The sequence below is a fragment of the Megalobrama amblycephala genome, linkage group LG1 (assembly GCF_018812025.1).
Source record: "Megalobrama amblycephala isolate DHTTF-2021 linkage group LG1, ASM1881202v1, whole genome shotgun sequence".
Classification (NCBI taxonomy): domain Eukaryota; kingdom Metazoa; phylum Chordata; class Actinopteri; order Cypriniformes; family Xenocyprididae; genus Megalobrama; species Megalobrama amblycephala.
In genome coordinates, this window is record NC_063044.1 from 5,054,548 (window position 1) to 5,068,498 (window position 13,951).

General features: G+C 34.4%; 1 protein-coding gene across 1 annotated transcript; it reads right to left on the reverse strand.

Annotated features, from left to right (window-relative positions):
- Positions 1 to 1,593: 1,593 nt before the first annotated feature.
- Positions 1,594 to 8,930, reverse strand: mif4gdb (MIF4G domain containing b). Its single transcript, XM_048176717.1, has 6 exons — positions 8,784 to 8,930; positions 6,294 to 6,376; positions 6,086 to 6,195; positions 5,809 to 5,964; positions 5,580 to 5,672; positions 1,594 to 4,119 (listed from the first exon to the last, which is right to left on the reverse strand). The coding sequence occupies exons 2-6, from the start codon at positions 6,373 to 6,375 to the stop codon at positions 3,892 to 3,894; spliced, it is 669 nt and encodes a 222-aa protein (XP_048032674.1). The 5' UTR covers position 6,376; positions 8,784 to 8,930; the 3' UTR covers positions 1,594 to 3,891.
- Between the last annotated feature and the right edge of the window lie 5,021 nt (positions 8,931 to 13,951).

A 13,951-nucleotide genomic window follows, 5' to 3' on the forward strand; every position in this document is an offset into this window, starting at 1 on the left:
TCATGACAACAACTGATCTGTCCACACGGACTATAACGAATCATTTACTCGAACAACTCTGAAATGAGAACATAAGTGTGCTTACCCCATTTAGCAAGAGTGGTTAGTAAAATTAGCCTTAATAATTCACAATATTTTCAGGTTATTTAAATGACAATGTGTAGTAAATTAGGCTTACCTATAAAATCAGTTAGTTTAGACTGGAGTGAGGTGAAACCAGAACAAAGCAAGTTGTTGTTAGCTAGGTGCAATCAATTGTATATGGTAGAAAATTATATTATTAGTTAATATAACTTCTAAATGCTACTTTTTAATACTTTTCAGGTTTAGCAAAAAAGCATCTTCGTTTACAAAGCTATAAAATCATTTTTTTTTTTTTTTGCAAAGAGGGCAAGAAAGAATTACAGTGAGAGTGACGGGTACTTTCAGTATCGGGCTCGCAGATCACGTGGGTAGGGCACTTTTTACTGTTTGTGTGGATGACCATGTCTGTCACCACTGAAGACCATTTTTGACCCAGGAAAAACCCTGCATTGATTCATTTGAATTGAAATATTTAATACTTTCACAGCAAAAATTATGTATGCGATTAATTTAGATTAATTACTCACAGAGTATGTAATTAATTAGATTAAAAATTTTAATCGATTGACAGCCCTAGTTTTTATACAAAGACAGCTTTTTATGTAAAAATCCCTTTATAAAATACCCACATTTCTAACTTTCATTCATGGGGATATAACATGGATAATTTGACATGGTTTAGTGTAAGATTTTTGCCCATCTTTTGGAAAATGCAGTTTTAAAAGTAAAAAAAAAAATTATCACTTTTACCAGTAAATGGCTGCAGAGCTCCACTATTTGCTATGTGCTATTTGACTGACTGAAAGACATCTTTTCACAAGTATTTTTTCATATCTAAATATTATGAAATCACAATTATAACAATAAAAGTTACTTTTTGTCAAAGTTTAGTATTTTTTGTACTGAAAAAACAAGTTTTTCAATATTGTTACATTATGATGAGACCCCGCTTAGAAAATAGAAAAAAAAAAAAAATCATCCTCAAAAATCAACATTATTGAAAAACTTATTTTTCAGTGAAAAAAAAAAAAAAAGCTAAACTTTGAGAGTGTTTTACAGGTGTTTATCATAATAATTCAGGAAATACCTGTAAAATAACAATGTTTTTCTGTAAAACGTTTAATGTTTTTTTTTTCTTTCCCCGCCCCAGTGTGAGCAATGGTGCCACTGCCAACTGTCCCTTTGCGCCATCTGGTGGTGGTTTCACGCCATTATTTTTGTAATTTTACATACATGTAATCTGCGAAAACAGCAAACTAAATAATACAGTAATTTTTCAGTATATAAAAAAACGAGTATTACTTTAATTTGTCATTAATTGCATAACACCTAAAATAACATCCGACTTTAATTTGCAGACAGGTTTGAATAAAATCCCCTGGTACATTACCTTAAATGAGTCTGCACATAATTTCTGTTTGGATGTTTTGTGTCTGTTTAGACGCTGGAGACCATAAAGAGAAGATAGGTGGAGAAATACCACAAATCTCCTGCAGCTAAGAGAGAAGAGGTCGAGTGTAATCCGTACGCCATCTTCCATCAGGCTCTAGAGAACTGCAAACCCATCATCGGCCTGGCCAGTGTTCAGAAAGGAGGGAAATTTTACCAGGTCAGTGAACTTCCTTTAATATTTCATTTATGACTTTAAAATAACATGACCAGGTGTTGTAAGTATATACAATTATCAGTTCATATTCAGAATCAGTGTTCAACTGATGAGTTTTTAAATCGTCAACACAGAATATATATATATATATATATATATATATATATATATATATATATATATATATATAAAGAGTTGAACAGTGAGAACAACTTTACATTAACAATTAAAATATAAAAAAAACCTTATTTTTTTACCTTAGTTTTTGTAAAGTTTTGCACAAAAATGTCTCTTTATTTGAAACTGTGTAAAAGGCATCAAGACAATTCTACAAGTTGTTGTCTAATCTTTAAGAGCCTGAGAAATCAATTAGGCCAAAAACCGCTGGACCAGAGCAAATACAAAACTTTGGCATATCACATGACTCCATGTTAACATTTCATTCCAGTGGATCTTCATCAGATCGAAATGATACAAAATAGAAATATTACTGTAACTGTACAAATTTACTGCAACACTTTATTCCTTCATCCCACACCTGTTTAAGTTTTGTCGGCTATACAGTCAAACCAAAAATTATTCAGACATTTGTGATATTTTTGATATAGATATTTATACATATATACACACACTAGTGGGTGCAGGACACTATAATCCATTTATGTAAGTGAGGATAGCAAAATAAATTAAACTGTGGCAAATTATACCCAATTATACCCATTAAAATTTATACAAATTTGGGACCAAAAGTTATTCAGACACTTTGACCTGTCCATGTTTTGCTTAAGTGTTATCTGACATAATTTAGATAAATTTTTAAAAACTTGACAGTTTAACTCTGAGATCTTGTCTTTTTTTTCTTTTCTTTTTTTTTACAACTATCATGAATAAACTTAATGAAGTGTTCAAGGTGTCTGAATAAATTTTGGTTTGACTGTACATCCACTCTTCTTTTCATAGTATAAAAATATTATCCTTAAAAGGGAACCTTGTATTTGAATGTTGTGACGCTTGTAAACAGTTTTTGGTGCATTATATTAATGTTGTTTTTTCACTGATTAAAATTAAGATCTATTATAGAACATAAATATATAGTTGTATAAGTAATCCTGCACTATACAATAAAAATAGCTTTTTCTCCTACTGAGGCAAATCTAATTTGTTAGTAATAATCTGTTAGAAAATCAAACATCTAAAATTAAATATATTGATATTAAAACCATCTACAATGACAGAAAATGTTACAATCATAGCCCTTAGTGTTTATCTTTGACTCAAAAATGAAAAGTAAATCAATCATGTTATGCTGAAATTGTAATAGGTCAATGATTAAATAGAGATGTACTTAAACTCCATTCACTTTTAAACTCTGTAACCAAACTAATGTTGGAAGATTGGTGACCAATGATAACTTAAGGTACCATATTTGTAGCAAGAAAAAAATAAATAAATAAAAATCACTTTTGGCTACAACAAATTTTTTCCAGAAGCTGGGTTTGAAGTAGGAGTGTTGTTTAACCATGAATGCACTGCATTATTGCACATATCAATAGTTTGCCCAAGGGAATGCAGGGACATTAACATATCTCTGTAAAATTACAACATGGACTACAATTTGCAGACAGGTCGTGTTGTCTGGCTCCCTCACATCAGGATCAACACGAACGTCAACATGAAAGTCAACATGAAACAAAAATCACATCTTATTTCTGTAATTTGACATTAAGAAAAAAAAGGTATTCAACCAGGAAAAAAAAAAACACATCAGAAAGTGTTTGGTGCATAAAAAAGGCATGATTTTGTAATTGGGGAAACTGCCATTAGTTGAACCACAAAGGTTCTTGGTAACAGTCATTTCAGAAGTGAGTAAAGATATAAAAGTTCAATAGAAATTATGAAGACTTTTTTTAAATAATGTGGATAATTAACACAAAGAAGAACAAAAGTATAAAAGTAAATAAGATGAATTTTAAATTCATGTTGACTTTGATGTTTTGATGACCACAAACACCCCTAACCAAGTGAAAACAGCAAAACCCAGAACTACATTTAACTTTGACCAGTCTTCTACTTCATGTCAATCCTCAAACCTAGCAAATCACCCAGCCTTCATTAAAGGTAATTATAAAAATAAAACCTCCACTTTTGGTTCCATATAAATGCAATCCTCCTGTGTTTCTCTCTCCTGATTGGTGGAGGCTTCAGTCCGTCACTTCGCTGTAGTAGTATTTCTGAGCCGTGTCGCTGAGAGTCCAACCTCCCGCACGAAACTCCAGGATCTCCAGCAGGAGCAGGCGACCCATGGAGCTCAGGTCCTCCTGCAGGAGAAACCCATCCCTCAGCAGATTGAACAGCTCATCCATCAGCTGCATGTTCATCTTCTCCAGCTGATCTCCAATACGATGCAATTGCAACACCAGACAGTCCACCTGAGAGAGGCAGAGATGACATACAGAGAGAACTTCAAAATTTGAGTAAGGCCAAACATTGCTAAAAACCAACAGAAAAATGGAGAACCGATAATTCTGGTATCTGAACAATTAAATAATATGAATATTAAAAGAAAAAACATCAGTGTGCTCAGATGAGAGATGAAGTATATGAGAAAAGCACAACAGTCAAAAGTTTAAATTTTTTTTACTGAATTTACATGCCTTAAAAACTAAATATTTTGATCTAACAGCATATGCTTAACCCTCTGGTCCTCTTCGTTGAGGTCACATTTAACTCCTTCGTGGTCAAAAGTGACCGAAGCCTTGCAATGTAAATCTTTTTTTCCCCAAGGAAAACCAATGTAATATATTTTTGTTCAATAATATTATGTGATTATTTAGAATTGAGGGTATTTTATGATACTCTAATGTTTATTAAGTTATTATTAGTTATTTTCCACATTGAAAATACACAATTTTCTCTAATTTATTATTTTTCAATTAAAGCAGTATTCCGTGGTAAAATAGAGAAAAAGGCATTTAAAATCCAATTTGTTGAAGGTAGATTAGTGCCATCTGGTGGAAGTAAAAAAAGAAAAACTTGTGTAATGCCATGGTGTAACCACTAGATTCCTATATAGTTCTATATAGAGTGGCTTATAAATTCTTTAGTGGTTTTTAGACATGAAATTCTTATTTTTAAGATGTGGATTTTTTTGGAAATGTTGATTTGAAGTGTCAGTTTTTGCATTAATTTCACTACAGTCAAGCCTGAACACAGAGAAGGACATTTTGTTACACGTAACATCAAAATTCAATAAAAATGTAACAAAAATGAACAGGTATGTTTTATCACAGCTTAATCAATCTGGGTCTGATCTGATTTCAACCTTTTATTTGAGTCTTTTGGCTCAATTTTACCATATCGTTACAGCCACACCAGTTCATTTGTGTGTATAAGTGTGTTGTGTGTGTTTCTGCGTGTGATTAAGTTAATGTGTGTTTGAATGGGTGTGCTACTTTTGTACTCGTGTAACTCTTGTGCTGTTCCTTTTTTACTGCATTGAGGCAGAATTATTGATTTTATTTCACACATTTGCAAAAACTTGCTTTGTGTTATTGTCGTGCTAGTTCATATATGTGTGGGGGGAGAGGTGGGTGTATGTGTCTGTTTTGCACTTTTGACATTTTAGAGTGTCACCCCTTCATTCATTTTCCCTATTTCCCATTAATTTCCTAGGTCATCATTTTTGACCGTGAACGAGCCAAGTGTGACTTTTTTTTTTAACACTTTAACATATCCGAATCATGTCCATGATTTTTGAGTGTTCACACAGCTAATGTGCCCATACCGATGAAAAAAAAAAAAAAAAAAAATCAAAACGTAAAATTTTCCAATTTTTCTTATTTAGTTGATCCATTTCAGTCAACCCCCAGTAACAATGTTCAAGAGTCACCTCTTCTTCATTCTTCAGGGCATCAGATTGTGCCAGTCTGAACAAACAGTCATAGACGGGGTGCACCAGAGCCATCATGGGCATGTTGTTCACCTGCAGTCGACAGAATAAAGTTCAAAGTTAGTAAGCACTTCATATGAACTTATAATATGGATTTCTTTAAATAATAGTTACCTTCCTGATTGTGATTCTGTGAACTTAATCATTAAAACAGAAGACAACTCTTCACCTTGAGGTAGTCAAAGATGTTGCAGATGAAGCACACGAGGCAAACCCACTCCTCAGTGGACCTCTTCCGCGTCTCTTCTCTGGCTTTAAACTCCTGCTGCAGGCGGTTCAGCAGGTTACGCCGAAACACGTTCCCGTTGGTCTGTTTGACTTCTGCCTGAATCAAGAGAGTAAATTGCTTACAAACAAACTACTAGACAAATGCTAGAATAATCCAATGGAACATGTAAAATGATAAGCGTTCTCTATTAAAATTTGCATGTGGTGCATTTGTTTACTTGCACAATTGTATAACAGATGCGTCCGGCCTCCCTGCTGAAGACCTGGTCCTTCAGAGACTGATCCACTATTACATTGGACACTTTCTCCAGGTCAACTGAACCTGGGTCTGTTGAGTAAAAATAGGCATTTTAAAGTAATTCAATAACATTTAATCCTAACAGTAAAACAGGTCGTCCAAAACTTCTGCAGATCAAACATAATGACCTTTCAAAGCAGTTTTGAGGAGTTTCTGAGTCTCCAAATCAAACGACTGGATCTTGTAATCTTCTTTAGACGAGTTCTCCATTCTGATAGGGTGGAAAGAGTGTCAATCAACTGATCAGTCAATCAATAAGCGACCTTCAGACACATGAGATCACTTTAATTGTTAAGTCATAGCAAATATCTGAAGCAATGCACATTTTGTCTGAAACAGCAATGAGGGAGAACAAAAGTTGAGCTACAATAAATTATTCAATTTATATTTTGTAAATGTAATCAAATTTTATCTTTCCTCTAGTACTCAATTAGTAAAAACTGATAATTATAAATCTAACTCATTATGTCTATCAACTGGTGTTTGACAAGAGTCCACACTGGGCCCAATTCTCTTTAGTATATACAATGATTTCCCCATAGTGTGTCATTAATGTAATATCCTAATGTATGCTGACGGTACAGTCTTTTTCACATATAGGGTCCTTGGAGCAATGCGACGCAAGTGTTTTTTGCTAGTTTCAGCCTGACGCAGTAATCATTTTCACATCCACGTTGTTTAAACAGCAAATGCACTCGTGCCCATCTGTTCGCCCATGGGCGTGCTGGTCTGAAAACGAGGTGTGTTCAGGTGCATTGTTGGCGTGTTGCTATTTTGAGGCAACTGAAAACGACTGCGCCATTGACCAACAAAAACCTGGTCTGAAGTCAATGGCGCAGTATTTTTTAGTTATTTAAAGGGTGCATTAGTAATATGCGCCTATAGGCGTGTACACAACACAAAAACATTCTATGTTTTCTTCTAAAGGATATAGTGTTAATATAAAGCAAATTGTTTTCATTTAAGGAGTGAGATTACAAGTTTTTTTTTTTTCAGAATGTAAAATCATCTGAATCATCCAGAATCATCTGGTCTCCTGTCTTAGTTTTCAACCCACATAAAAAATTTAACTTGGTAAACTTTAGGTTTATTAGAAATTCTTTATCAAACGACGCTACAAAAGATATATTTTCACTATGTGATTCTTTCTCATATCACTTATTGTTTGACAAGCTGGTCTAATACACATTCCATATTTCTAAAACCATTGAAATTGTTATACAAACATTTAAAATTGTTTGTTTAGTTCATATGATGTATGGTTTAGTTCCTCCTCCCCGACTGACTTTATTTTAAATCTAATGAAAACAGAGTAACTAGAGGTGCAGTTAGAGCGGATTGCATAATTCCCCAATAATTATATATATATATATATATATATATATATATATATATATATATATATATATATATATATATATATATATATATATATATATATATATGTGTTAAATAATAATAATAAAGGGGGCAAGATCAGTGTTCACATTGTTGATTATGAACAAGCCATTTTTTTAAATTATAGGCCTTATATATACTTAAATATGTGAACATTGATGTTGCCCCCTTTATTACTATTTAATCTATATATATTATGTTATTGTCTCCTTTTCTCTAGTTTTTAGAGCCTGAAAAATGCCCCAGATGAGTTGGGAATGTCCCGAAGTGAATTCCTCATTTTATCTGTTATCTAACATTTGATACTGTTTAGATTTAATTCTAGTTATGGTGGGTTTAAAACACTTAGTGACTTTTAGTTGCCAGATGTCTTTGCTGGCTTATAACTAATCTATGTTTTGTTAAATGCGAAACTAATAAGTCATTTTATGCGAAATATGTTGTTAAAATATGTCAGAACATATTTCCGATGAGAAAGATTAAAGCGTCATTTAAAACAAAAAGTCCAAATACTGGCCATTTGTATACTATTTATCTGAGTTCTAGTAATTAATGGCAAGGCAGCTTAGACCAATAACAGGTTATTGCCATATTGTCAGTGTGCTCTGGTGAAACGGATCATGTGTGAAATATGTGCTGACTGTCATCAATCCGTCTTTCAAAGGGAATCAGAGCAGCTCGTGTGTTAAAGGGATAAACGGATTAGGTCAACCGGCCAGACAGCATCGACTCGACTCTTTCAACAAGCAACAACTTCATGATAAACGACTACATCTGCTAATTATTGATGGTCAAAATAACCAATCAATTACAACTGTAATTTACTCCCACGTGCCAACAAGGTCATCAGTGAAGGATGACTAGTGAAGGAATGCTTTACTCTTTTGATTAGTTATCAAGATAAGACAATGTACTGCTCAAAACTCATGAAAAACACTCAAAAAGACAGAAACCACTTCGTTTAAAGACAATAACAGACACACACACACACACACACACACACACACACACACACACACACACACACACACACACACACACACACACACTTCTTCACGCTAATGTCACGAGCATTCATTCAACAATTTAAACAGTGTGCTACGCTACAAACGGATATCAAACAGTAAACAATACTAGTAATGCACATTTTCATGCTATCAAAAATGTGATTTTGGGGAGGGGGGTAATATCGCATGTTTAGAAGGACAAAAAACACTTACTTTAAAAACCTGAGAAGCAAACACGCAGATGTTTTCACATATCTTAATCCTCGGTTCTTTTCCTGCGGTCAGTCTCTGTCCCACGAATCTACCAATCAGACGCCTAGTCTTATGAATATTAATTACGTAACATGACGTTGTCTCGGTTGACCTAACTGATTGGTTGAAACGTACTTTAATATTTATTACGAGGTCTGCCTCTTTGGACGGGTGCAGCCATAATTCAGTTCATAATAATTTACATGCTCAAAACAATATATATTTATTAAAATGAAAACAAGTATAATTAAGAATACGAAATTAAGCATATATATTTCTGTGAAAAATGGGCAATGCCTGGTACACAAAACCTTCGCTAATCTGACTGACTTTGTTTTTTTTTATTTCTAGCTTCATTTGGTTGTGCGAACTGCGAAGTAGGGGTATTCGATTCCAGGTTTTTCGGAGTCGACTCCGATTCTCGACTCCCACCATAGGATTCGATGGAATCGACTCCATTTGCTCCATTTACTTTAAGTCAAAAAAGGGACTTGCAATATAAGAAATAATACAAGATTGCCGACATTATTACTCGCTAAATGTGATATATGCCTAAAACTACCTTTATTGGATCAACACACTTTTAGCATGATTGGCCAAATTAGTCCAGTTTAGAGATAACATAGCCTACATGATGCACAACATTAGCTATTGCCTACCTCATTTTAAAGAGGGAAAAGTCACTAGAAAAAGCCTTGGTCGAATATTATTTCAAAGTTAAATGAATGTATCCCTAATGTAGCCTAATGTATAGATTTTCATCTAAATGTACAGGTGGATGAATGCCATCTCTTGAAATGGCACAAAAAAAGCTGCTTAGACAGAGTTCATTATACAAAAAAATAATATATAGTCTATGCATAGCCTACAATTATGTACACTTAATGTGTTTATACTTGTTGGCAGTTTAAAAAAAAGTTTAATGATTATGAACAAGTAGGCTACCATGGCAAACCAAATTAATGGAAAACTGAGTAAACCACAAAGCTGGCATGGCGGTATGAATACAATTAGGCTACACCGTAATTGGTTGTTATTTTATTGTGGATAAGCTAAATTATGTGACTGTGATGTTGTTTCTGCGACAGCTCCAGCTTTTTTTCACACCAGTGAGCGATTTCAGACACAGCAACAGAGTCGACAATGAGAGTCAATTCTTGTGCGGGAGTCGACTCCCCGTCACTAGTGCGAGGCAGCAGCAAAGCTCCTCCGAAACCTATGGGTGAGTAAGGGGGAAATCAACAGTTCTGTGCACGAAAATACGGGGCAAATCGCATTACATGTTGATTCAGGGACAGAGCACTTTTTTTTCAATATATGACAATTCGCGGAATAAGTGACAAACCTAAACGTTAGTGCATGTGTGAGAGATAAATATAGGGACAAAAATACCCTCACAAAGATGGCAATATCTGAAATCCTTGTCCTTGTGGGGACATTTTTGGTCCCCATGAGGAAAACAGTTTATACAGTATAAAAATCATTATGTCTATGGAAAATCCCCATAAAACACAACAGGAGACTGAAAATATGGCTCAGAACAACAATCGCACAAGTGAGACAGTATTACTGTGTCATACCCACCAGGACAAAACTGGACAATATTGATGTGAAACAAATATGCTAACAGTTCATTTATGTTAATGACAGATGTAGACACATTGACATTGACTATTGCATTGCACTATGAGTTAAGTCTCTTAAACTGCCTCCTTGTAATTATTAGTTACCTCTAACATTACAGAATATGTTAAGTTATATATTAAGGTCAATAAAAACCTACATTATCCTATTCATTTCCTGAATCCTCAGCTTCCGGAGATTTCCCCACCAATTTCAAAATCAAATCTACACCCTTTACAGTGTGTAAAACAGGATTATTTACGTATAAATAAATCTTATAAAAGACTTAATCTTTTTAAACAAGTTGTCCGAGTGCTATCAGATACAACATAATAGTCACGACGTGAATGCATGAGCTTAGACACACTTTTCAAAGTGTAAATTTGAAATCCTGCACATTGCTTTAATGGTTCGTCTGATGTTTTAACTCCAGGAAATGTCAAACCACAATAGCAACCTGTGAACCAAAAGCAAAGCGAGAATGCAAAGCAGAAACCAGTTTTTGTCTTGAATAACTTAGGGTCAGGTGAACTGAAACATTACTGAATTTGTGTCCTGTTGCAGTGGCTTTATGGTAAACTTTAAGATGAGTAAAATACAGCCATAATATTTTGCATTCTCACTGTATTGATTAAGGCTCTTGTTCACACTCAATCATTAGTAGTAATGTATGGTGTGATCGTAGGGTGCTGTGACACCAAGACAATCGTTTATTTGTCACTGGTGAAATTACTCAAAATGAGTCAGGACAAATAGAATTCACATTCATGTGGGAGCAGATTGTAATTTCTTACAAAACATTTATTTGTAACTAAGAGAGTTGCTCTGAAATGCACTTATCTTTAGAGGACCAATAGACAGAGATCATATTTTAATGATGCAGGTCACACAACATTTAACTTGCTGCAATTGAACATGGACTGAATACACTATTATAGCAAAGTTTGGGTTTTTAAAAAATAATACTCTTAAATAGGGCTGCCACTAAAATTCATTTTTGCGGCTAGAAGAGTATGTAGGGATTCAGAGGAAGGCTCTAAATTGGTTCAAGTCATTTCTGACGGCTAGAAGCATGGCAGGGGAATTTGGCTCATATACATTGAGATCGACATCGCTTATATGTGGTGTGCCTCAAGGCTCTATCCTGGCCCTCATGCTTTTTTCACTTTATATGCTCCCATTGGTAGACATTTTTAAGAAGTATGACATCACATTTCACTGCTATGCAGATTACTTACAAATATGTTAATACCGTTAACAAATGGAAATAGCTTAGAAACTCTTATGTACTGCCTCTCCGATCTTAAACCATGGCTGGCTTCATCTCAATGAAAACAAGACAGCGGAGCCAGGGGTGCAGCAGAGTTTAATTTTGGCCCACTGTCATTGTATGTTAAAGAATGTGTTAAAAACTTGGGTGTTTTTATTGATAGTTGAACACAGATAATTTGGCCAAGATGAAATCATGTCTGACATTTAAAAGACTTGAAATTTCAATCCATGCTCTCATATCTTCAAGACTTGATTACTGTACTTCATTACACAAGGGTATTAGTCAAGCATCTATCCTATGGCTGCAAAAGGTTCAAAATACTGCCACGAGACTGTTAATGAATATTAAAAAAAACGTGAACACATCATTCCGTCCTTGGTCTCTCTACATTGGCTTCCTGTACAATATCAATAGGATTGATTTTAAGCTTCTTTTATTAGTCTATAAAACTTTGCATGGCCTTGCTCAGCTTACTTATCAGATCTGCTAATTGAGTATCAGACTGGAAGAACATTAAGATCAACAACTCAAAGTTTACTTAAAATTCCAAGGACCAAGTTAAGCCAGAAAGGGGATTGTGTATTTACGGTTTGGAATAGCTTATGTTAGGGATGCTGACTCTGTACATGTTTTTAAAATCCAACTTAAGACACACTTGTTTGACATGGCATATTCTTCTTGTTGATAATCTTTAATTTTTATTATTGTTTTTTTTTTTATTAATGTAGGATTGAGACAGTTTGAGGATCAATGGAGTTATGGTTTTGGCACAGGCTTGGGACACTTGAATCTTGATAACCTGTCACGGGCACACTGGTGCTTTTGTACGGTTGAATGAACTGTACAATTGTTTAATTTCTACTAGGGCTGGGCGATATGGCCAAAAAGTCATATCTCTATATTTTTTGACAAAATGGCGATATGCAGTATATATCTCGGTATTTTCTAAATTTTTCTATTTGGATTTAAAAAAAAAAATATCTGTTTTTACTTTTAAAAAAATCTTGATTCAACATCCTGCCTAATGTTGTCCTACAAATACTGTGTTTATATTGAAAGCTATTAATAAAAATATAGTGAAAGTAACCATAGTCTGGCACACTAACTAGCCTACACTACAGTATGTGCAAAAATGCTCTAAATTTATATATATTATCAGTAGGTTTAAAATTCTACATATGGCACATTTATTGTTCCACAACAAACATTTTATAAAAATGTATATTTTAGTCAGAATTATGGTGATCCTTGTCTGGCTATCACCAGACCAAGCTCAATTTAAAATTGAACATTGGTCTGGAGAGTCTGTATGTATTTTCTACTGCACAAGAGGCGTGATCAACGAGCATTATTCACGCAATTGGATAGTCCTTCAACCAATCAGATCAACGATCCGGGTGACGTACTTTGCAGAGCGACGCGAAAACTCCAGACAGGTTTAGTTTGTATTGGTTTGTAGCATTGATCAGCGGTTTGCAGAAGCAGCAATGGCATCGAGCGATTTTTGCAGGTTGTGCAAAAAAACTTGAAAGTGAGTGGTATTTACACCCACTCAAGCGATTTGTTTGCTAAACTAAAGAAGTCATTCAGCATCGTGGAGAGAGACGGTCATGCTTGCCGTCGCTTCTCTATCGTCATCGTGTTATACCCGCCAATAGCGAGCAAGGTGGATAAGCCAGTCTGTGCACCACATCACAAAAGCATTAAACAGCACAAGTGTCTGTCAGCACATTAATCTGTCAGAGTATCTGACGGGGCAAGCCGCTTTAAAACGATAGGCCTATATAACTACACTGTGTTCCAAATTATTATGCAATTGACATATCCGTAAGATTTCTGTACAATAAACATTCAGATTTTAGTTTTTCTAAGAAAATGTTTGTTTGTTTATTTATCCATGTCTTTTTAGATAACTGGTATCAATCTCAGACAAAATAATTTGCCAGATCTATGGAAACCCTACTTAGAGGTCGTTCCACATTATTAAGCAAGTCACAGTTCTCATGGAATATGGGGAGGAAGAAAGATCTTTCTGAAGATGAAAAGCATGAAATGGTCCAATGTTGTGCAAAAGGCATGAAAACAACTAATACTGTGTGAAAACTGAATGGAGATGATCAAATTATCATAAGATTTGTGAGTGATTTAGAGCACAGCAGAACTCGGTCAGATAAAGGCTTATTAAGGAAAGTTCCTATCAAAAAAAATAATTGTATTAAAAGGGCAGCTATAA

Bases quoted from the DNA above. Each gene is read 5' to 3' on its own strand.
- mif4gdb (XM_048176717.1), bottom strand. From the start codon at position 6,375: ATGGAGAACTCGTCTAAAGAAGATTACAAGATCCAGTCGTTTGATTTG. The intron at 5,965-6,085 runs GTAAACAAATGC...CTCTTGATTCAG, and splicing joins TCTGTTATACAATTGTGCAA to GCAGAAGTCAAACAGACCAA. The intron at 4,120-5,579 runs GTGACTCTTGAA...TGCCTCTCTCAG, and splicing joins CCCTGAAGAATGAAGAAGAG to GTGGACTGTCTGGTGTTGCA.